Here is a 24,345-nt window from a genome sequence, read left to right as displayed (position 1 = left end):
TTTCTTTTTAATATATTGATTTGTATGTTGGTTAGGAGGGGGTATATCTGCCTGTCTGCAGGATCAGACCTCTAAGGGCACCCTTGCACTTATTACAGCATTGATACTGTTATGTATCGCTGTGCAGCATGTGTGCTGGGAGCTGTACACTGACTGTAGGTGTATACACTGGTGACAGGTTATTATACAGGTGAGCTGCTGCTGCTGGGAGGAGACGCCCATTGCTGCACTGTGGATCTGGGAGAGTCCTCCTGTCACCTGCTGCTCTGCATTACACAGCGCTGCCACCTCCACTCTTTGCCCCAGGCACACTGGGAGGAGGGAGGCAGCAATCACGGAAGTCAGCGCTCTTACCTGAGCAGGGAAGCCGGGGAGATCTCCCACATTCCACCCCCTGGAGACCACCAAAGCAACTTTCTGTAAGGTTCGATTGGAACCCAGGCAGGGTCCTCACTCCAGACTCTGCCCACACAAGGATCTGCCACCAGTGCCCACACAAGGATTTGACAACAACAGTGCCCACACAAGGATCTGCCATCACTGCTCATACAAGAATCTGCCACCAGTGCTCACACAAGAATCTGCCACCAGTGCTCACACAAGGGTCTGCCACCAGTGCCCACACAAGGATCTGCCACCAGTGCCCACACAAGGATCTGCCATCAGTGCCCACACAGGGGCGCTGCCACCAGTGCCCACACAAGGATCTGCAAGCAGTGTTCACAAGGGGCCCAACATTCCCATGGCTATGGAAGCGCAGATGTAATTTTACCAGCACTTGTGAAATAAAAGCCCCTCCACACCCCAGACATGCAGGAGGAGGCAGGTAACACGCACATAGCAGAGAGGGTGCAGGACTGATACCAAGGAGTGAAAGGGACTTTTCGCAAGAACTGCAGGAGTCAGTGGAACACCTGGGGTCAGTGACACATCAAGATGGAGGTAAGAGCTGATCCAACATTGGTGTTTGTCATGGCAACCCGGCGGTGAAACTGAACTTTATACATTCTGAAAAGTGAAACTGCTAATTATTGTCATTTATCACTTGATCGATGACAAAGTCGAATATTTATCGCCTAATGGCTATAGTACCTTTCTTTACTCTCCTCCTTCATCCCCTCCCCCAATCATGGGGACTGCTCCATTCAGCCACTTCCCAGTGATTGCCGTTTCCTAATGACAGTGTCTAGGTAAACAGTGTAAGTGTTGACATGCATTAAGTAGATGTGGTCAATGCAAGCAAAAGGTCGACATGATTTTTTCATGATTTAAAAAAAAACAACAACCTTGTTAAATACTTTACCATCCCAGTGGGCACAGAGGAAGAATATAACAGAGTGCCCAGCGCAGCGAGCCATGTGAGGGGACTCGGTACACTTGTCTATGTCGACCTATGTCGACATAGAAGCTAAACAGAGTAAAGTCATGTCGACCTTTTCCCATGTCGGCTTTTTGACCACATCGACCTAATGCATGTCAACCTTTTTCATGTGTCGACCTTTTGACTGTTGGACAATATTGGTCGACCTTTTGACTATTGACCTAGACACTGTCAACTTAATGAGCCGTACCCCTCACAACCCTCTCCACGCTGGCAAGTGCCAGCTTTGTTCCAGCCCCTTCCGCATGGTCTCTAGGTAATACAGCTATGCCGGCACAATTTGCCACAAATTACATGTCAGCTCCAGACCACACACTTATTCGGGGTGGCCTACTTGCCCTGCATCAGGGACAGTAATGCCGATTGCATTGTGTTTCTATGTCAGGCCATGTATCACAACTGGTGACGGGAGCATTTGAATTTGTCTGCCCAACTGTGACATCATTTGTGGTGGTTCCTGCTGCTGGCAAATGGCCGGTGGGTTAGCCAAACACACAACACACATATTGGATCAGCCAGACACAGGTATGGGTAAAAACCAGGCCCAGACAAGACCCGTTCTGCCGGAACGGACATCAAAATCTGCAGTCCGGATATTGTAGTGTCCGGTCTGGGGGGTGTCCTGTCCGGAATGGGCTTCACATGACCGCTGTCACCAGGGAGAGGAGGAGGGGAGAATAAAGCCTCCCTGTATGGTCCAGCATGTAGCAAAAACCGGAACGGTCAGGACCGCATGGGGAGGCTGTAATCTCCTATTCCCCATGCATCCCCCCGAATAAAACATTCACAGGATGGGACACCCCCCAGACCAGACACTACAAGCCCCGGACTGCAGATTGTAATGTCCGGTCGGGGGTCTTGTCCGGATCCGGTTTTTACATAAGTCCCGCCAAACACACATACCTGATATGACTGGGAATGGCGACAATTACAGATATATTGGTTGTACGTACCCTAGGGTGACCAACTCATCCCTTTAATCCGGGACACATACTAATTACACAGGTTCTGTGGCAGTTTAAAACCAGGTGAAATGGAGTCTTGAGGTGTGGCAGTTTAAAACCAGGTGAAAGCCAGCCACAGAACCTGTGTAATTAATATGTGTCCCGGATTAAAGGGATGAGTTGGTCACCCTAACGTACCCACCAATGCACAGATTTATCGTTTGTTGCTCAAACAAAGATACAGTATATCTTCCTAGTGTGTACCCAGCTTATGTGAGTACTGTTTGCCTCCACAGCCATTTTAACCGCTTTACTGATACATTTCATTGTCAGTGGGCACCTGCTGTATTGTCCCCTGCCCCATTCCTCACTATATATGCAGTCACTTTATATGCAGGTATATTATTCTAATATAGCCATCCCCTCTCCACCCTAAAAGTGTTTTTTTTAAACCTCCCCTCCAAGGTGCTAAAGATGCCCCCCACTAACACCACATGCCCATGCCATAGCCCCACCCCCTCAAATTATTGCAGAATGCGGTGGAGTTCACAGCAGATAAACTCATAGAGAGCAGCATTTTTTAGATCGGGGGAGGGGGACTATGTTTCCCCTTGTGCACTTATTGCCTTATAGCCACATGCATCTCAGATTGCTGTTTGCATGGCATTGTGGGGCATGATTTAGGGTGTGAATGTGGGGCATGATTTAGGGCGTGATGTTGGAAGTCACACACTGCAACATCACTAACGCGGATCATGTGAAGGAGATCCGCTCTACACATGTGGATTTCCTCCATAACAGACAGGAGTCACAGCGTGATGTCACAGATGCATGGGATGAGATCATGGAGCCTATTCAGACCTGTTCGTATTTGGCCCCTCTTCCAATAGTGGGGGTCTGTGCATGAGCATTGGGTGTGGTATGGGTCTCCGACAGTGGGGATCCCGACAGTCAGTATTCCGGCTCCGACAGTCAGGATCCCGACTGCGGGTGCTCCGACAGGGGGGCGAGTGCAAAGAAGCCCCTTGCGGGCCCGGTGTCTCACTACGCTTGCCACAGTTTCTATTCTCCCACTATGGGGGTCATGGACCCCCACAAGGGTGAATAGCCCCTGTGAGTCGGGATCCTTACTGACGTGATCCTCAGTGTCGGAGCATCATCCGGCACCCCATAGTCATCCGGCACCCCATGCGCATAGTCTATAATGTGCATGTGCAGGACCCCGGCTGTGAGAACCTTCAGGTAATCATACCTTCGCCGAAGCACTCACAGCCTGACTGACAGACAAGCCCCCTGCCTGTTCCTGGGTAGACCCCTGGCGTTTCATGGACATGCACAGAAAAAAGCATGCCGCAGCGAATGCAGGCACTCCCCTTCCTGCTCGGGATGGGCACATGCTTTTGTGCCCACTCCGATTTTGCGTCGCTACAAGCAGCAGCTGAGTGACCCCTGGGTCATGCAGCGACTGTGAGCGCGGGCAGAGGAGAAGTCATTTGATGGTAAGTAACCATCGAATAATTTCTCCTCAGTGTGGGCGATCCGTTAGCAGCCCTCCACATGGGCTTTACTGGTGGGGGGGCATTCACCAGGGCGGCATTAACCTGCTCACTGGGCTCCGAACACATGCAGAGCAGCGAACAGGTCTGAATTGGGCCCCATCACAGCTAAAGACCCTCAAGCGAATGTGGCAGTTAGTGGTTAATGTGGAGAACTTGAAAGGTGAGGAGTTTCGGTACTTGTTTAGTTTCACGGCGGCAGTTACACCGTCAGCGTAGTGTACCTGTCAGAATCAGCATAGTGTTCCCGCACCCAGCATAGTTAGCGTAGTCAGTCAGAAGTAGCGTAGCATCCCTGGCTGCCGTACTTGCCGTGTAGTTTCACGGCGGCAATGTAAGCTACGTTATCAGCGTAGGCTGCCACCGTGAAACTAAACAAGTAACTACCGCACTGTTGCCGGGAACGGCATCTCTGTCCCTGGCAAGCCTAGTCAGCCCCTCTCTCACACCACCGGCGCCAGCATGATCCCCTCTCTTTGGCGTAGAGATGATTATGCTGGCGCCGGCGGAGAGGCGCTCCATCTGTTTGAGATGCAGGAACGTCTCAGACACTCCAGCAATGAGACACTCCTGCCTCTGACCTCTGAGTAGCTATTGCTCAGATGTATGACATGACAGGTGTGAATGTGTTCCTGAAACACCCCCACTATCCGCGGCAGCCTGGAGCATGGCGAGCACGTTACGCGTCCTCCCGAACTTTTCATACCCCACTATCCACGTCGGCGTGGAGTTGATTTTATATATTGTGGTGAGCACAGCGAGCCACCGAGCCCGAAGCGGCAGCCTACACTGATAACGTAGCTTAGGCTGCCGTGCGAAACTACACAAGTACCGGAGTTTCAGAGGCGTAGCTGCCGTAAGGCAGCCACCGCGGCTGCTCTGGTCAGACCCCCCCTTACCCCTCCGCATGCCGCCGCCGCCACCGCATTCAGTCCGGCACCGCAGATAGCCTCCGGGCTCCGTCTCCTGCAGTAATGAAAAATGACACAACAAAATGGCTTCCCCCTAATAGCAGACAGTTTTTAAGGATGCTAGAGGAGGCCGCCGCCTCCTCTAACATCCCTAAAAAAACTGTCTGCTGTACGGGGGCAGCCATTTTGTCGTGTCATTTTTCATTACTGCAGGAGACGGAGCCCGGAGGCTATCTGCGGTGCCGGCGGCGGCATGCGGAGGGGTAAGGTAATTTTTTGGCGGGGGGGCGCCACAATATTAGTTACGCCTCTGCGGAGTTTCTAACCCTATGTGGAAGTGCTACTGGCAGCCTGTACTGAGCAAATAAAGAACAAAGTAATGAGAGACAATCATTTGTATACAGTACATGCAGTATATTGGTACTGCTTTCTGTGACGTACACTACACATAATAAACACTCCCATTAGCATAATTTATGAGCAGGAAGTAACTGCTCTGTCTAATACAGATATGGTGGTATAATATTATCAGGTGACAGCTGTCAGTAAAGTTTTATCTTTGCTCTATCTAATACAGATATGGTGGTATGATATTATCGGGTGACAGCCGTCAGTAAAGTTTTATCTTTGCTCATGTACCGATGAGTTGAGATCTAGTTTACACAAACTCATTGTAAGCTTTTGACAAACTTTATGACAAGCGCTTGGCCAGGCTTGCCTACCCTCCCGGAATTGCCGGGAGGCTCCCGAAAATCGTGCCCCCCCCCCCCCCCACCCCGGGAAGGTGGGCAATCCTCCCGCATTGGCAAGCAGCCCTCGCACACCCCTTCCCTGCTGCACAAAATTACTGTTTTTCGCGGGTTTTCGTGAATTACGTTATTTGACTGTCATGGGGGTGGGGCTTGATGACATGCTGCTGTCAGGTCTCCTCTCCAGGCTTCCCGGAGAGGAGAAGAAAAAAGTCAGCAAGTATGCGCTTGGCATGAACTATTGTCCTATGTTAATGAAGGGATCAATAGCTCTGGATGACGCTGCAAATTATACAATGTTATCACCGATTTCCCTTGAACTGCTTGGACAATCAGTATAGTTCATATACACACACACACACTAAGGGGGTTATTCTGATTCAGTTGGAAAGGCACAATCACTCTCTAATGCACTGCAGGTGGGGCTGATGTAACATGTGCAGAGAGAGTTAGATTTGGGTGGGGGGTGTACTTCAAACTGATATCTATATTGCAGTGTACAAATAAAGCAGCCAGTATTTACCCTGCACAGAAACAATAAAACCCCCAAATCTAACTCTCTCTGCACATGTTACATCAGCCCCACCTGCAGTGCACATCGTTTTGTCCATTAAAGAGTGATTGTGCCTTTCCCAGTGAACCAGAATAACCCCCTAAACTATTTTACAAACTACGCTGTTATTCAGAACTGATTGCAGGGCTGCTAATTCACAGAGCCTTGCGATCAGGTAATCGCCACCCAGCCAGAGTGAAATCCCGCCCTGTGCAGTCCTGTGATCAGCTGCAAATCGCATCGCAACTGCCCACCATTGAATGAGTTTCCCAGTGTGTGCAGTCTGTGTGTAGCCCAGGACTTAGTAGCCGGTGCGATAGAAGCAGGCTGATTGGGGTGGAGCTCACATCACAGACCCTCCCAGAATACTCCTGGGCACACCTGTGTTTTCCCTGACACTCCCAGCCGGTGGACACACACACAAATGCCGGTTTTCCATCAATCCACTTGCGTCCAGCCAGCGGTTTAAAAAAGGCGCTGGATTTTATTGCAGGACGGCCTCACGCATGCGTACTGTGAGCCGTATGCATGCCTGATCGATAATGCCTGATACCAGGGCTCTGCAAAGTCGCAGCGGTGTGATCTGGTCTGAATAACCCCAATGTCATTAGTGACCACAATTCAGCAGTATGCTGTTGTTGACTATATCCTCAGATTGAGCTACATGTGCAGACGACAAAGGACATTATCAAACCACCGTGCATGTGCGCATATTTAATGATTTATTGTATACACACTAGGCGTTATCATACATGTTGTTTCACATACTGATGTGTATACACTATTATACATGTATCTTGCAGTAGGTTTCATGTCTCCTGTTATCTACAGACAATAGGAGAGACACCGAGTCATAGTACATTATATAAATAGGCCAAAGCTTTCTTATATAAGACACACCCAACTGTAAAGCTTTCCCAGATGATTTATCTCATGTGTTTCTAGATACATTAAACCAGTGGTTCTCAACTTCGGTCCAAGTACCCCCAACAGTGCACGTTTTCTAAGTCACCCAGCAGGAGCACAGGTGCACTCATTACTCACATTTTAAAAGATCCACAGGTGGAGCTAATTATTTCACTTGTGATTCTGTGAGGAGACCTGCAAAACATGCACTGTGTGGGGTCATGACGACCGAGGTTGAGAACCTGTGATATAAAAAATAAAGCTAGCTACGATGGTATGCGGTCCCTGGGTCCACAATGTCTAGGTTGACAGTCACTAGGTCAACAAGCTTAAGGTCGACATGGTAGCCATTAATATGGTGGACATGAGTTTTTCACGTTTTTTTTTTTATACTTTACTATCTAAGTGGATATAGAGTGAGAATGCCGAAGCATGGCGAAGGTACGTTTCCACTAAATTGGCTCATTTATGGTCAAACATACAAATGACACCAACAAACCCCCCCCCCCCAAAAAGAGTTAACCATGTATGCGTCAACCATATTCATGTTGACCTTTTTACCCTGTCTACCTTTTCTGCTGCCTACCTATTCCATGTTGACCTTTTGACCCTGTTGACCTTTTGCTTTTGGCCGTTTGGGGTCGACCTACTGAATGTCTAGCTTTCACTGTAGATCTGCTGAACCACACCCTGAGGCATTGAAATGTCACCATACCACATAGCTGCCTACCCTCTGCATTCTGCAGGAGACTCCCTGAAATACCAGCAATCTCCCTCTCTCCCTCATTAGTCTAGCAATCTCCCTCATGTCACTTAACCCCCATTACACTGTTACATTTTTGGGGAAAAAGGACTAAGATATCGATACATTTACATTGTATCATCAGCACCATTTCCCAGCACTTTACCAAGTACAGTATCTCTTAGTAACTGCTTCGGGGCTCATCTACATTTGGATATAAGTAATTTTAAAAGGTTCCTCTCAGATGTAGCAGTACACAGCCACGCTTCTAGGTGCCACGTTCACAATCTCCTTTCACAATCTCTCCATATATGGAACTAGACACGCCCTTTGGGTGGAGCATGACAAACCCCCTAAATGGGGCACCGTGCAAAATTCTACTACCAGCTATAATCTCCCTGAAACTAGTTTTTAAAAGTAGGCAAGTATGCCATAACTCCTTATGGTGACTTAAGGTACCCATACACTAGTAAGATTTATCTTCAGATCTGGCTGGTTGGAACAAAAACCTGGTAATATCTGAATGACAGGTTTTGGCAGTTTTCCAGCATTTCCAAGCAAATGATCAACTGTCATTTGCTCTCATCCATAACCATGTTTTTGTTCCAACCAGCCAGATCTGAAGATAAATCTGCATGTGTATGGCCACCTTTAGTTTGGAGTACAAATCATGTGAATGCTAGCGAATGCAATCCTGACATGCATACGTTGCAAAGGTGAGCACAGAATGTAGTCCAAACAACTAAATGTAGAATCCATACTTCAGACAATGGCTGGGATGGGATATACTTGTTGCTGTGCATGATGGGTAAGGCCCACACTTTCACTCTTTGCTCCTGCGTGGCATATAAAGGGTGAAATGTAGGTGAGATGATCAGAAAGTGAGAGAAATCTCCAGTTTTTTTTTTTTTTTAAGCGGCAATCATTTATACGGCAAAGACAGTGGGGCAGATGTAACGTGCAGAGAGAATTAGATTTGGGTGAGTTATTTTTTTTCTGTGCAAGGAAAATACTGATTGCTTTATTTTTACACTGCGATATAGATATCAGTTTGAAGTACAAACCCCACCCAAATCAAATTCTCTTTGCACATGTTACATCTCCCCACCTGCAGTGCACATGGTTTTGTCCATTTGAAAAGGAATTTGCCGTTGAGAGTGAACCAGAATAAGGCCCATAGTAATTAGGTCAAACCTTTATAATGTCGACAACAGTGCCTACAGTTATGATGCCAACATTGTTAAAATGTTGCCAGGCAACATGATGACGTTTTCAGAATGGAGACATTAGGGTCATAGTGTTCATTCTAGAACCCTGCACCTTTCAAAACCTGTGCAGTTCCTCTTTCCTGCCTGAGGTGTCGCTCTCTGCTGTGGTGCTTGTAGCACAGGTCTGGCCTGCATATCCATGCTGAAATACAGACCACACTGTGTAAGAAGCAACAGAGCAAAGAGCGACACTCTAGGCAAGAAAAATAATCTGCAAGTGTTTTTGAAAGATGCAAGATGCACTAAGCTTCAAAAGTGATAAAATGGAGAGTGATAAACAGCCAGCCAATCAGCTCCTACCTGCCATGTTACAGACTGTGTTTGAAAAATGTCAGCCAGGAGCTGATTGTTTGGTTGTTTATCACTCTCAATTTTATCACTTTTGAAGCCTAGTGCATCTGGCCCGCAGGGTGCTAGAATGAACACTAGGGTCAGGCTGCGGAATGGGAAGGTTAGGTTAGGTACTAGGTAGAGGTTAGGGTTATGCTATGTGGGAGAAGGTTACGGTTGGGCACTAGATGGAGGTTTAGTGTTAGGGGTAGGGATTATTGTTTTGTATTGGGGGACCGAATTTATCGTAATGCTGGCGTATCACTCTGATAGATGACAAGATAGCTGTTTGTGGCATACTTTTCTTTATCTTTTGCTTTAAGGACCACTGGAATATGACTTTACCTTCTGCACCACATTCCCTCTATTTGATTCTATGCTATGTCTATGATATTTATGATCTGAAGGAAAATATTTGAAAACTGTTTGTACGTCTTTTATCATGTTGCCTCCATTACTATTGCATGATGTGTATTCTGTAGTGATATTTAAGGTTCAATAAATATATAGTGAAAAAAAAAATATTCTGTGCCAGTTACGTACTTAAGATGTGATTGTGTTGGACAATGATTTCCAATCCAGATGCATCTAGTTCTCCGGTGAGTATGTTTACTGTATAGAGCATGATCACAGGTGTGTTACCTGCTTCCAAAGGGGGCAAATCAAACCTGATTGCTCAGCTCCGATATCGCTACCCTGGCCGGGCTGTGCGCATGTGCGAATAATTACATGTGCAAGCCCCCGGAGAGAACGACTTCATCAAGTTTTCACACTGGCCAGGGAGTTCGCTCACTGATGGGCGAGCAGGGGGTGGTGGGCCCACCCATAGAAACGCTGGGCGTGTCCGTTCTTGCTTGGGGCGGGTGGCTGACCCCATCTTGGCCATCTCAGTCCAGGATAAAAGGAAGTGTACACTTCCTACTTATCTACCAAGGGACAAAAAATCATTCAATGGTGGACGACCATTGAATTATTTTTCCCCGTTGCGGCCATATGCGAGCGGACGGAGTGTTCGTTCAGCAGGGTGGTGTTTACCTGGTCACTAGACAGTAAATATATGCAGCGTAAGTAATGAGGAGGTCTGAATTAGGCCCACGGTGTGATCAATTATTCTGACACAGCAACGGGTTAAATTATTCTAACGGGGCTGATAGTTGAGTGTACGTTTGCCTGTGTGCTTATGCAATACACAGGCTGCCAAGGTGTGTGCACCTGCACATATATGACTGATCAGACTATAGGGGCCTGTTTATCATATAATATTTGCAGTATGTTCTCCAAAAAACAGCTGATACCTTCAAATATTAAGTATCTATCAAATGCAGGGTTGCCTACCCTCCAGAGCCGAATTTCCCATTAGGCACGTGAGGCACCGGCCTAGGGGCGGCACATGTTTGGGGGCGGCACTTGGATGCCTGTGATAGTACTGTCAGCCCAAAATGTACCAATAACTGCAAAATATACACTGTACTGTACTATATTCCATCTTAAATAGAGTGTAAATGGATAGGACATGCAGATACTGCCCCTATAAACTGTCCTACTTAGTAAACATTATTGTTGTGCCTAGGGGCGCCCTCATCCCTAAATCCGCCCCTGCTACCCTCCCGGAATTGCCGGGAGGCTCCCGAAAATTGGGTCCCGCTCCCGGCCCCCCGGAAAGGTGGACAACCCTCCCAGATACTGGCAGCACCCCCAAATCTCCCTGGCCGCAGCTGACGATTTTCAGGTGGAAGGGGTGGGACTAAAGATGCAAATCTAATCAGTTAGCCCCTAGCTGTAGAGTTGGATACCGGCATGAGTGAGGTGTAGAGGTATGAGATGAAGGGAGTGAGGTGTAGAGGTATGAGATGAAGGGAGTGAGGTGTAGAGGTATGAGATGAAGGGAGTGAGGTGTAGAGGTATGAAATGTAATGAGGTATTGAGGTGCAGGTGTATGATGCTGTTGTAGTGAGCCCGGTGTAGCTGTAGAGTTGGGTACCGGCATGAGTGAGGTGTATTAAGTTGCAGGGGTATGAAACGGAGGGAATGAGGTGCAGGGGTATGAGATGGAGGGAGTGAGGTGAAGGGGTATGAGAAGGAAGGAGGGAGTGCGGTGCAGTGCAGGGGCACCCCTGTCATCATAAGGACACGCCCCATTTTAAGTGACCACACCCCCTTATACTGCGTGCAAGCACCATTTCATATTGCCATAACCCCACTACAGAATTCCCACCGAGACCACTGTGTATACATGTATAGCCTGACATCCTGTACATTTATAGGGCATATAACTGATCTTATACCTGTATGTGTTCCAGGAATCTGTGAGGACACCATGGTGGGAAAGTTTGCTACAGCTGGACCCCATGATAAACGCAGCCAGCTTGACGGTAATGTTTTACTTTGATCTTGAATCTGTACATTTTTACACCTAATAATTCCTAAATATTTTGGAAATAGAATGTTTTATTTATGGATATGTTCCCTGGAAAAAGGTCAGGTATATAGTTGGTGGAATGGTGTATTTGTATAGCATGTCAATATTTATTGTTGTTATTATTATTATCATCATCATCCTTTATATCAGGCCTGTCCAAAATGCGGCCCTCCAGCTGTTGTGAAACTACACATCCCAGCATGCCTTTCCATAGGTTTAACATTCCCAAATAGCAAAACTGTGGCAAGGCATGCTGGGATGTGTAGTTTAGTTTAACACAGCTGGATGGCCGCAGGTTGGACATACCTGCTTTATATGGTGTCACGGGTGTGGTATAGGGTTCCGACAGTCATTAGCCCGACGTCGGGATCCCGACTGGCCAGACTCAGACAGTGTGGCCAGCGCAACAAAGCCCCTTGCGGGCACGTTGGCTCACTACACTCGCCACCTATTCTATTCTCCCTCTATGGGGGTCGTGGACCCCCATGAGGGAGAATGGCCGTTGGGAACCCGTCTGTCGGTGTTTTAACAGTCGGGATCCCGACGTCGGGTAAATGACTGTCGGGATCCTGTCTGGCACCCGGTGTCACATGGGGTCAGCAGCACCTTACAACAGTGTTTTTCAGTCACTGTGCCGTGGAACACTAGTGTGCCTTTAGCTGTTCTCAAGTGTGCACCCAGAGCTAGAGACGTCCACACCAGTTTATATTGCCGCCACCACCACCAGTCCAACTTTTATTCACTGGTCTCTTCCTGCACCAGACCTGCCTCTGTATCCTGGGCATATGAGACCACCCGTTTCTGATATCAGTGCGTCCAGATCTGGCTGCTGGCAACTCCTCCTCTTGTTATCTACTAATCATAATTGTTTGGCAGTGGTTGTTGTACTCCCTATGAGGGCATTTTTAACTCTACACGCTAGGGCACTACACACTGAAAACAGTTGGCATTGACATAACGTCTTTTCTGTGTTCTACAAGCAGATGATCCTGGCATAAATTGTACTGTGTTCATCTGGGGGTCACTGGTTTTCTTTTTTCGGTACTTGTTTCCTAGCACGGCGCCCACTATGCAAATAGCTTAGTGGGCTATTCTGCGTAGTGAAATCGCATAGCATCGCGTACCATCTATAGTGCAGTGCGATGCGATGTCCATGTTAACTGCACAGGAGTGCTTATATAATAAAATATCGCATAGGATCGCATGGCAGGAAATGCGATGCGATATTTCATTGTACAAGCACCCATGCCATGAGATGTGATGGGTGCTTACAATGAGATGTGATGCTATGTGACGTGTGCATAGTATGTGATGTGATGGGTGCTTACAAGCACCTGCACCTTTGCCATTGTTTAGCGTCAACCCCAGTATCCACGCCACCCCGAAGTGTGGCGAGCGGCAGCGGAACGCGTCCTCCGACCTTTTCATACCCCCACTATCCACGTTGGCATGGAGTTGATCTTAGATAGTGTGGCGAGCCACCGAGCCCGAAGCGTGGCAATCGCAGCGAGCCCCGCGGAATACAGGTAAAGTAATCCGCGTCCCCTCGCAGGGCTTTGTGCACTCGCCGTGCTTCGGGCTCGCTGCGCTCGCCACACTATCTAAAATCAAGTCCACGCCGACTAGGATAGTGGGGGTATGAAAAGGTCGGAGGACGCGTTCCGCCGCCGCTCACCATGCTTCGGGATAGTGGTGGTTTTCATGTGTTGACTAAGAAGTATAATTTACTGACAAAACTAATAATATCTGTGATTCACCTGGGCGTGCTCGTATCCGGCCAATCGCAGCTGGTCTGCTGTACGCCCTCCCACAGTATATTGTAGATCCATGCTCTACGTTGTCCATTATAGCGGACATTAATGTGCTGGCAACGCGGGTGGCCACCTTTGTCAGGAAACACTGCCCTGTTTCCCTGGAGATTCCCCCGAATACCCACTGCTGGGGTAACATCCGGCCTACATTGCTTTGCCTCCAGACATATAAGGTATCGTCCACCTCTACTATGCGGTCTGGCCCACCAATACGGCGCTGCGGCTGCGCCATTAGATGCATCAAGCAGGCCTCCCGCATCCACTTATTGTACAGTACTGCAGTCTTCTTGGACATATCAAGCTGCTCCTGGCAGTACTCTACCGAGGTCATCTCCTGCGCCCAGGAGTTGATAAACCTCACCAATGTCAGGAAGGGTAAGCGGCACCCGAAGAAAAAGTGTGCTACTCTAAGGCTTGCCTTTAGCCGACAAACCTTCACATGGCACTGCCACATACCTTCCTTGAGACTCAGCCGCATATTGTGTCCATTGGCGTAATTCGCCGCCACCGGCAAAAGAAGAATTGAAAGAATTCAATTGCCTCCACCTCCGTCTGCGACAATGAAAATAAATTCTGCGAAGCAGCCATTTCAGTCGAAATAAGCAAATCACAGAGAATCAATCACTAGCTCACAAATGCACGTCCACTCCTCTCACAAAATCACCTCAGAGTGATTTCTGTGAGGATGTGACAGGGGGCGGGATTACCAGTATGCCAGGGAGCGGGAGACAGTGAGCGGGAATGGGAGTGACTGATATCGATACGATACAATTTCATTACGTTGAAAATGTGGGCTCCGTACTAGGAAACAAGTACCCTTTTTTCTGTGGGGACCAATATGCAATACAATTGTTGTTGTTTTTTATTTGGGGACCAATATCATTTGTTTTCATGTGAGGGACAATGTATTGTATTTTTGTTACCTGGGGGACTAGTGTGATTGTTTGTTTTCCATATGGGGGTCAATGGGTTTCTTTTTTCCTGCAGTGGTCTGATGGTGTGCCATGACAATTTTAAAATCTTGTTTAGTGTGCCACGAGTTGAAAACGTTTAAAAATGACTGCCTTATAGAGTACATAAACAGTAATAAAACAAGAAAAAGTGCCTTACGTTAATATGTTGCAGTGCACTGACAAAGTTTAAAAAACATTTCTACAACAGCATTTTATTACCCAGAAGGTGATGATGGTGTACGTTGTGAGGAGGGCAGTGTTTCCCAACCACGGCCCTCAATGTAAACTAAGAGGTACATTTACTGAGATTGGAGCTCTATTGAAGATGGGACAAAGGGTACTTATGTATTATCTGGGCTGTCATGTTAAATGCACCCCATTTTTTTTTATACCCCTACTATCCAACTATGCATGGAGTTGATTTTATATAGTGTGGCGAGCTCAGCAAGCCACCGTGCCCGAAGCGCGGCGAGCGCAGCGAGCCCTGCGCGGGGACGCGGTCTCATAAGAAAAACGGGAGCCCAGATACAGTATTACATAAGTACCGGACAAAGCTCCCATCACCTCTTGTGTAGGCCCTATTAAGGTCCATACACACTGGGCGATTTTGCCCAGCGTGTATGGACAGCGACATTGAGCGGCTTTCCCCCTGCATGGCCTGTCAGCAGGGGGCGGACGGCTCTGTATAGCACAGCGCTATGCAAAGCCATCCTCAAAGCCGCTCATCTGCTGGTAATACAGGCAGATGAGCAGCTTTACCGGGCCGAACCATACACACTGGGCGGCTTTGAGCTGAAAGCCGCTCAAAACACCAATTTAAGCGGCTTTCAGCTCAAAATTGTCCAGTGTGTATGGGCCTTTAGTGTGTTTTGAGGACCGAGGTTAGGAAACACTGATCCTAAGCACGAGAGCAAATCTAATATGATACAGTTGTTACACAAGATTAATATATGGACAAATCATGGTAAATATTTCATTTATTTCAAACAAGTGATTTGGTCAACAATGACTAGGTTGACACCTTGAAATGGTCAACATACCAAAGGTTGGCATAGACAGAAGGTCCACATAAGCTTAAAGTCGACATAAGCATGGTCGACATCCACAAGGTCGACAGGCGTTTTACGCGTTTTTTGTGTCTTTGTCTACACGGACACTGTATTAGTGTGCCGCGTCCCCTCGCATGACTTGCTGTGCTCAATGTGCTTCGGGCACAGTGCCTCGCCACGCTCGGCACACTATTAACCCTTTCAGTGGTGTTTTTTTTTTTTAGGGAGAGCACTCCCTAAAAAAAACACCACCGTCTCTTTCCCGGGGCCGGGCAGCGCCACTGAGCACTATACCAGCCGCTGCCCGGCCCTGACCCCGGCAACACGGTTGTGTGCGGCGTGATGTTACAAGGTCATGTCGCACACAGCCGGGGGCGGGGGGGAGGCGCGGCCGAGCTCAGAGGCGCTGCCCGGCGCTAAGCATTGGAGACAGCAGCAATCCCGAAAATTTTCCGGGTTTGCCAGTCTGGGCACTGAAGCATAGCCCGGAAAAATCTCGGGAATGCCAGGGAAGGGGTTAAATCCTCACTCTATGCTCACTTGTATAGTAAAGTATGAGCCAAGTTGGCCTGTACCAAAAAAACTGAAAAACGCATGTCGACCTTGCGGGAGTCAACCACGTAAATGCCGCCCTATGGTATGTCGACCATTTCAAGGTGTCAACCTAGTGACCATTGTTGGTCAATCTAGTGACAGCCAGCCTAGACATTGTTGACCCAGGGACCGCATACCATTCCAAGGTCGTAGCTGCTCTTCTGACAGTGATTTCTGTCGTATCTTTAATAAAAGACAGAAAATAGAAAAAAGCCTATATTAGTGTAGTATTTTTTAATCCAAAACAACAAAGTCTGTTCTAATTCTGGGGTAGATGTATGAAGCAATGACAAGGGAGGAGAAGTGATAAAGTACAATGGGATAAATGATAGGTTACTATAGGTAAACTACCACAAGGTGGCGCTACTTACCACAAAGACCAATTAGACCATGTATTTGTGATATCACTTATTTAATAAAATAAGCATAATACAATTCGTTACAATAATATTAAAAGGACACACAAGACAAACAGCATATAACACATAAAACAAGCATAAAATATGCAGAGCGAGGCTAATTCTATTTATCTATTGAGGCTTGCTGAATAATGTTCATTTCATTTAGAGGCATTTGGGCAATAGTTACCAGTCCCATTAGATCTTTCTGCAGGGCTCCTTTATAAGGAATATCAGAAGGTTGATTAGTGACCACTTTCCCTTTATCAGAGCAGTCCGTATATGGTCCTTTGGCAGGGACCGGCTCCAGGTGTCAGTGTCCAATTGTTAGTATCCTTACTGGTATCTGCAGAGATACCCGGGGTTGGCCCAATGACAATTGTGGCAGCGTATCAGGGTACTGGCTCCGGGCTGTGACGGGCTCCAAGACACGTTTCTCCGCCTTGTTACTGCTCAGCGGCTTCCTCAGCCTACACTAGCAGAGGTACACAATTCCTCTGACAGGAGGCTGCAGCTTACCCAAAGGGATTAAATGTATTAATTGTTCTAAATATACATTATTATTATCCCTATAGATACATCAGCGCTCGTGTGTGGCCTTAGGGTCCTCTGGTTTTTTGAAGTGATAAAGTGCCTGTTACATTATCATCGGCCAATCAGCTCCTGACTGTTAAGTTACAGGCTGGGTTTAAAAAGGGACAGTTAGAAGCTGATTGGCCGGTGATAAAGTACCAGGCACTTTATCACTTCTCCTCACTTATCACTGCTTCATACATCTACACCTATGTAACTGCAAGTGAAAACAGAATAAATCAGGCTTACCTGAATTTTAATAGAAGTCCATGGTCTTTAGAACCCTCATACAGATCATGCAACGTAGCACAGAACCTCAACGCGTTTTGTTCTAGACCAGTGCATGTATGTAAGAGGTGAATGTATCTGGTTATAACCATGTTCTATTCAGGGCCAGGAACTGAAATGGGACTACGTGCTGGTGTGCCAGAGCAGCTCTATTGATAGTAAGGAGGAGGAAATGAGGCGGAAGTACATCTCTGAGCTGGAAATGAAGCACTTCAAGATAAAGGTGAGGACTTCACCATGATATGAATTGGATCCTATATAATGACCTATTTGGTCAGAGAAGTAGTATTATTTGCATACCTCCCAACATCTGGGGCTTGGCTAGCGGGACACTTAAAAGGGGGTGTGGTCTATGGAAAGGGGGCAAGGCCTCACTGGGTGATGCTTTCTAAGGCCAAACCCTGGCGCAAACCCCCACCGCGGGACTCTGGTGGTCACGGGCGGTATGCGGGAACGTTTCCAAAAACGTTTTGGGTGACATTCTATGGGATGAGAATTTTTCGCACTTTCAAAATCGCCCATTATCGCACTTTTTTAATATCGCATTTTTGCTGCCAATTTTGCATATTTAATGAGGTGCGAATTCTGGAATGAAAAGTGCGATTAGGTGCGATAATGTGCGAATTTTAGGCATGAAAATGTGCGAATTTTAGGAAATGTGCGATTTTTTGTTCATCAAAAAAAAAAAAATGGCGTGGGGTCCCCCCTCCTGAGCATAACCAGCCCCGGGCTCATTGAGCTGGGGCTGGTTCCAAAAATACGGGGGACAAAAAGCATAGGGGTCCCCCGTATTTCTGAAACCAGCCCCGGACTCTTGGACCGGTCCTGGTTCCAAAAATACGGGGGACAAAAATTCTGGGGGTCCCCCGTATTTTGAAACCAGCCCCGGGCTCCAACAGCACTCAGTGTCATGCCACAGCCGGGGGACACTTTTTATATAAGGTCCCCCGGCCGAAACATGAGCACCGTGGCTGGTCAGCCTTGGACGGGGTACCTGGAGGAGTGGGGACCCCCCCATAAAGGGGTCCCCCCCCCCAGGCTTCACCCGTCCAGGGCTGAAGCCCGGGGCTGTCACCGGCATCCGTGGCCAGTGGACGCCGGCCTGATAGTGTTAAATCTTCCATAAATAACATTGCTTGATACAGAAGAACTACAAGTGCCAGCAGACCTCCCCCGCATGCTGGGACTTTGAGAACCACAAGTCCCAGCATGCGGGGCATTAATGGGCCCGCTGGGACTTGTAGTCCACCTGTAAAAAGAATGTTTAAAAAAACACACACACAGAGCAGTAAAACTTTATTACACACACATGCACACACCTCACTTTTACACCGCTATACATACCGATCCAGGATCCAGCGCTGGTCTCTCTGCAGCAGAGCCGGACAGCCCGCACTGACAGCGGCAAAACCGCACTTTTTGCCGATTTTCGCATCTCATTAAATATGCGAATTCGGGAAAAAGTGCGAAAACGGCCGTTTTTGCGATAAAATTCGCCAAAGTCAGATTATCTCATCCCATAGAATGTCACCCACTATGTTGTATTATATAATGTAAGAAACGTGTTCATGCCCTTCAGCCTTCCCATAACCCCAAATGGATGTTCTGTCTCACAGAAAGCTAGAGATGGTAAGAAGATCTTCTATGGCGTCCGGGCACCTCCAGATATTTTCAATAAATATGTCCGATTGCTCAAGAACCCAGATGAAGGCACCACCATTCCCAACAATGAACAAGTTTCTGAAACAAGCAGGTGACCGATATTGTGCAGCAACTGCTTGTCTAGTCCATGTGTTTATTTAACATTTCACATCTGCATACATTATTACTGTATATTTTATATTCCATTAGTATATATTTTTAATTAGGGTTATTTTGATGGTAATATAAAAGTTAAACTCACAAAAGACCATGTCATAGACTCATTAGCCGTACAAGGTCGCAGCTGACCACGGAGTGTCCTGCCCGTTCTCTAGGGACTATAAAGTGTCTGATTCCATTGTAGAGAACATGTATATCTGTATGATATGTAAGTAATGCCATAGGCAAATGTATGGGTTGCCTATGGCACTAATGGTTTAATGCCGCCACATGGAGCAATGTGCACTTATCTGAAAAAGTAATTGTACATCGATAACCTATGCTGGCTAAACCCACTGCCAGTTGGAAATCTAAAATGTTCCACACTGCCACTTTGTATGAGTATGATGAGGAGAGGAGGGGGTGTTCTACCTCTGACTTGGGCAGAGGGTTGGGGTGTTCTGTTATATCTGGATGTGGGGAGGGGCATGTATTTTATGAGTGTATGGGGTTTGCACTAAGTAAAAGTCAGTCTCAAGTGACTTTTATTTCTTTCGGTGTCTCCCGAAGATGGGGCGGGCACTGATGTCCTGTGACATCAGCAGCTAGCCCCCGCCAGGCATCCGGTCGCCTGTGTTCCCATGGACAAGCCCCATTTCCGCCCGGCCCTCCCTCCCCACAACAAACGGAATGGCGAGTGTGTAACTCACTGAAGCTGTTCGATGGCGGGGTCTGCACATGCGCAGACCCGATTTCGGCGCCTTCTATTGTATTGTTGAATCAGTCCCAAAGTGTAATACAGGAGAGAATATTTGCATTACCATGTTTGTGTCTGCATCAATGAAATCATTCAGTGGAAAAGTGAAAAGTTAAAAAGTTTTATATATATATATATATATATATATATATACACAACACAGTTGTTGGCAAGCTGCTCAATCAGATTGAGTGCTCTATTTATATATATATATATATATATATATTTATACAAACACAGAGAGGTAAGGCGGCACTCCGGCGTCTTTGAATAAATGTAGACATGTAGGTCTCTGTGTACAAAGACTCCAGAGTGCCGCCTTACCTCTCTGTTTCATATTGGAAGCCTGTGGGGGGAAGTACTGGAACTCAGACCCCCAAGGAGTGAAAGGGTCCCCAGTGCCTCCCATAGAACACTGGGCAGTGTTCCACATAGACAGGGATAGAAGGCGGCACTCAGATGGTCATTAATTAATTTTATTTCCTTTTAGGATTCGCATTGTACATTTTATTCTGCACAAGACCAACATTAACACTGGAGGTAAGAGAAATGACATGTAACAGCCTCTATGCCAGAAGCTCCCAAACGGGGGTGCCTTAGAGCACTTGGAAGGGTGCCCTGGGTTGGTGGCTCACAAATGTATTAATATAATTTACAGTGGAGGCTTTTACCTATGGGCTTCAGGACTGCAAAATCCGCTACTGTGCTCTGAATAAGTGATGCCAGATGCAGTCTGTGAGACTGTATTGGCTTCACTTTGACCGGCAGTGGCTTCCTATTGGAAGTCCGACCTGCCAGTCACCTAAGGCAGTGCCATTGGGAGGTGTTCCCTTCCTCTGGGATGCCTCTATAGGGTACTTCGGCTGCAGCCCACAAATCCGGGGCATGCGCATGGCACCAAAACCAGGGCATTCGCATGCGCAGTATCGAAGCTGATACTGCACTTGCGCCGGTCCCGTTGCTTGTCGTCTGCACTGTACCGGTGCCGGGACCATGAGCTACGAAGCTATTAGCTACTATGGGCCTCTGCCGAAGCGGCCCAAAGAAGCTGGGGGCATGCACAGTACCGAGGATGATACTGCGCATGCCGGGGGCAGAGGGGACCAGCAGCGGAGAGAGTGGGGGCGGCATAGCGGGCAGCAGCAGCTCTCCTCCTACACCGAGGTAGAAGCCACCACTGATTATTTATGGTTACTGTGCTGGTGGCTTCCCATCATATTATATGTATAAACAGAAGTGAATCCTGTCTCTCACCACATAACTGGTCCTAAGGACGACATACAAACACAATTTCTGAATTTCTCACTAGGAAACCTTTGACCTACTGTAGATGTGCCGTGAAAAAAATTCTGACGCTGTGATTCAAAAAAGTTTGGGAACCTCTGCTCTATGCTAAAAGTTATTATACCTTACTCTTCTATAAATGTTCATTAACCCCTTCAGTGGGGGTGTGGTACAGGGGTCCGACAGTCGGGATCCCGAAAGACGTCGGGATCCCGACTGGCCGGACCCAGACAGCATGGTGAGCACAACTAAGCCCCTTACGGGCTCGCTGCGCTCGCCACGCTGTGGACACGGTGGCTCGCTACGCAAGCCACCTATTCTATTCTCCCTCTATAGGGGTCGTGGACCCCCACGAGGGAAAATAGCAGGTGGCCATCGGGAACCCGGCTGTCGGTGTTTTGACAGTCGGGATCCTGACGTCGGGTAAATGCCTGTCGGGATCCCGACTGTCAGGACCCCGTCCGGCACCCCTTAGGTGGTATGCCCGGAAATGTTCAGGGCTGAGCTGCACTGCAGGAGTGGGCTCTCCTGGAAAATTTTCAGACATGTCACTGGAAAGTAGGTGTGCGCCAGTGGTGCCTTCAGTGGTGCACCACAGGCAGCTCCACCCTACACCCCCTAGCTGCCGTTGTTCCCCCGAACTTCCCAGAGCACCTTACCAGCCATCAGCAGCAGCTCTGGGGGAGCAGGGACTGCTGCAGAAGACCAGCCCCTTCAGTGGTGAGTATTTCTGTGGCAGAACTAACTTGCCCTGGTAGGTTTGTCCTGCTCCAGGAAAACCCGCCACTGAAGGGGTTAAACTGCATGAGGATTTCTTGCACTCCTATATAAAGAGTACATTGCTATAAAGTGCCTTTGAAACTAAACTATAATTTGCATACAGCAAGAGAACAGTGCCACCTAGTGACAGAAAAATAACATTGAAGGAAACACCCTTGCTTATTATCAATAAAATCTATCTCAGCTATGTTAGAAAAAATTGCTGTGTAATGTAAAGGAAATAGAACACTTCATATATATATATATATATATATATATATATATATACAGGTTGAGTATCCCGTATCCAAAATGCTCGGGACCAGGAGAATTTTGGATAACGGATTATTCCGTATTTCGGAATATTTTAATATTTTAATGATGTATTTTGAAGTATCTTGCATGTATGCTGTATAAACACATAATATACACACAAATATATTTTATTACCACATAAAATACACACAAATATATTTTAATTGTTCAAAAAACAAGGTTTCAAAACGTGAAACAAAATGTGTGTACTATCTCAGCACTGAATTTGAATGCCAAGCAATCATTGTCTTGCACATATATAGTGCCAGTTACATATCATGTCCCCAGTGATGCTGTTACAAATGTCCCCAGTGAGTTTTTAGCAAAAAAAAATTTTTTTTTCACTTTCTGGAATGTCCGTATTTCGGAATAATTCGGATAACGGATACTCGGATACGGGATACTCGACCTGTATATATATATATATATATATAGCAGCGTAAGATGATATGGCACTCCTGGCGTCTTAAATAAGGCACAAACACCCAGTGGCTAGGCGTGCTCACTGGGTGTTTGTGCCTTATTTAAGACGCCAGGAGTGCCATATCATCTTACGCTGCTGTCTACAAATCTCCTATATGGGCACCCGGCGCAGAGTACATTAAACGGAGAGCCGGATCCCTGCTGCTGTCTATATATATATATATATATATATATATATATATATATATATATATATATATATGAAAATATAGAGCATATATTTTGCTATATAGCATGGTCGTACCTTGCAAATCTACGATCGTAAAAAAGTCATTCCTGGGGCCCAATGTAATGGGGTGTGAGAGATTTTCCTTTTTTTTTTTAAAGCGGCAATCATTTACACTAAAAAAACAGGTTGATTTTGCCATGTAATTTATTGCCGCTTTAAAAAAAAGGGGGGGGGGGGGACTTTCCCAAAATCTCTCCAAGCCTATTACATTTTGGCCCCTAAAAAAAACTGCAATAAACACTTTTTATTTAGATTGTAATGAGTATTGTTCCCCTCTGTGTCACTATGCCCACAACATGAGAGATGGATGATCTGATGATCTTTAGATAAGTACAGTGCATTGATTTATTATTAAACATGGCAGAGGCACAATACAATTTATAGAACCTCATTTGAGATTAGAAGGAAGGCGGTTCTGCCAGCTTTATAGTTTTTGATGTGAAATGTGCTTCTAATTGCATTTCCTCCTATTACGCTTTCTATTGGATGATTTGCTTTCTGTAGATTAGCAATAGGGTTATCTAGAACTTGTAATGTTAGGTTCATGTGTATTGTATCTATAACTTGCTATTGCATGGCATTTCTAACCATGGTGTCTATATTTTCTTTCTTCAGAAACTTTAGAGGAGTTAATAACGAGTGGAATATTTGAGACGGCTTTCCCATTACACGCAGTGAGTCTATGATTACACTTAAGCCATTTCATTTATTTATTTTGACAAACTATGCACCACTTTTACAAGGGTATGGATAAAAACCGGGCTGGACAGTACCACGGAACGCCGGACCGAACTGGCTCCATTCATCAATATGTTATTCTGGAACTTGTAGTGTCCTGTCCTGTGGGGCAGCTCTGATAGCTGTCATCAGGGAGAGGAGAAGGGGGAGAATACAGCCTCCCTGCATGGTCTGGGGGTGTTATAAAAACCGTAACGGTCCGGACCACCCGGACTGGACACCCCTTGGACCGGACACTACAGTACAAGCTCTGGAATGTAGAGTTTGATGTCCGGTCCAGTGCTCTGGGGTCTTGTCCGGGTCCGGCTTTTACTTAGTGCCCTTTTACAACGAAACCACACAAAACCTAAAACATAGTAACAACAGCAGGAAGAGATCAACTCAACAAGCTTACTCTGCATGGTTCTGGGTGATCAAGCTCTTAAAGTTCTCATTAAGAATTTTGGGATTCCCAAGTTATGGCTGTTTTTGGGCTATCCAGGCCTGCTTGGTCAGGTCCAAATTTGCTCCCCCAGCCGACGGTGGGGGTTTGCATGTGTGCAGCCCCATGGAGCG

General features: G+C 46.9%; 1 protein-coding gene across 3 annotated transcripts in view; it reads left to right on the top strand.

Moving 5' to 3' along the window:
- The first annotated feature begins 246 nt into the window (after window positions 1-246).
- ANO9 (anoctamin 9) overlaps window positions 247-24,345 on the top strand; it is a 52,447-nt gene continuing 28,348 nt past the window's right edge. For 2 of the 3 annotated variants that reach the window (XM_083165571.1, XM_083165569.1), the window contains exons 1-6: window positions 247-942; window positions 11,641-11,712; window positions 17,529-17,648; window positions 19,042-19,178; window positions 20,473-20,522; window positions 23,668-23,726. In XM_083165571.1, the coding sequence (XP_083021697.1) occupies window positions 937-942; window positions 11,641-11,712; window positions 17,529-17,648; window positions 19,042-19,178; window positions 20,473-20,522; window positions 23,668-23,726 (444 nt within the window). In that variant the 5' untranslated portion in view covers window positions 247-936. Of the gene's footprint in view, window positions 943-6,677; window positions 6,799-11,640; window positions 11,713-17,528; window positions 17,649-19,041; window positions 19,179-20,472; window positions 20,523-23,667; window positions 23,727-24,345 lie in introns of those variants that run through there. The other variant, XM_083165570.1, reaches the window with a different exon arrangement.

Source organism: Crinia signifera, chromosome 11, assembly GCF_055691185.1.
Source record: "Crinia signifera chromosome 11, ASM5569118v1, whole genome shotgun sequence".
Classification (NCBI taxonomy): domain Eukaryota; kingdom Metazoa; phylum Chordata; class Amphibia; order Anura; family Myobatrachidae; genus Crinia; species Crinia signifera.
The sequence above is the reverse complement of the archived record's forward strand: the minus strand, read 5'-3'. Positions and strand labels throughout refer to the sequence as shown.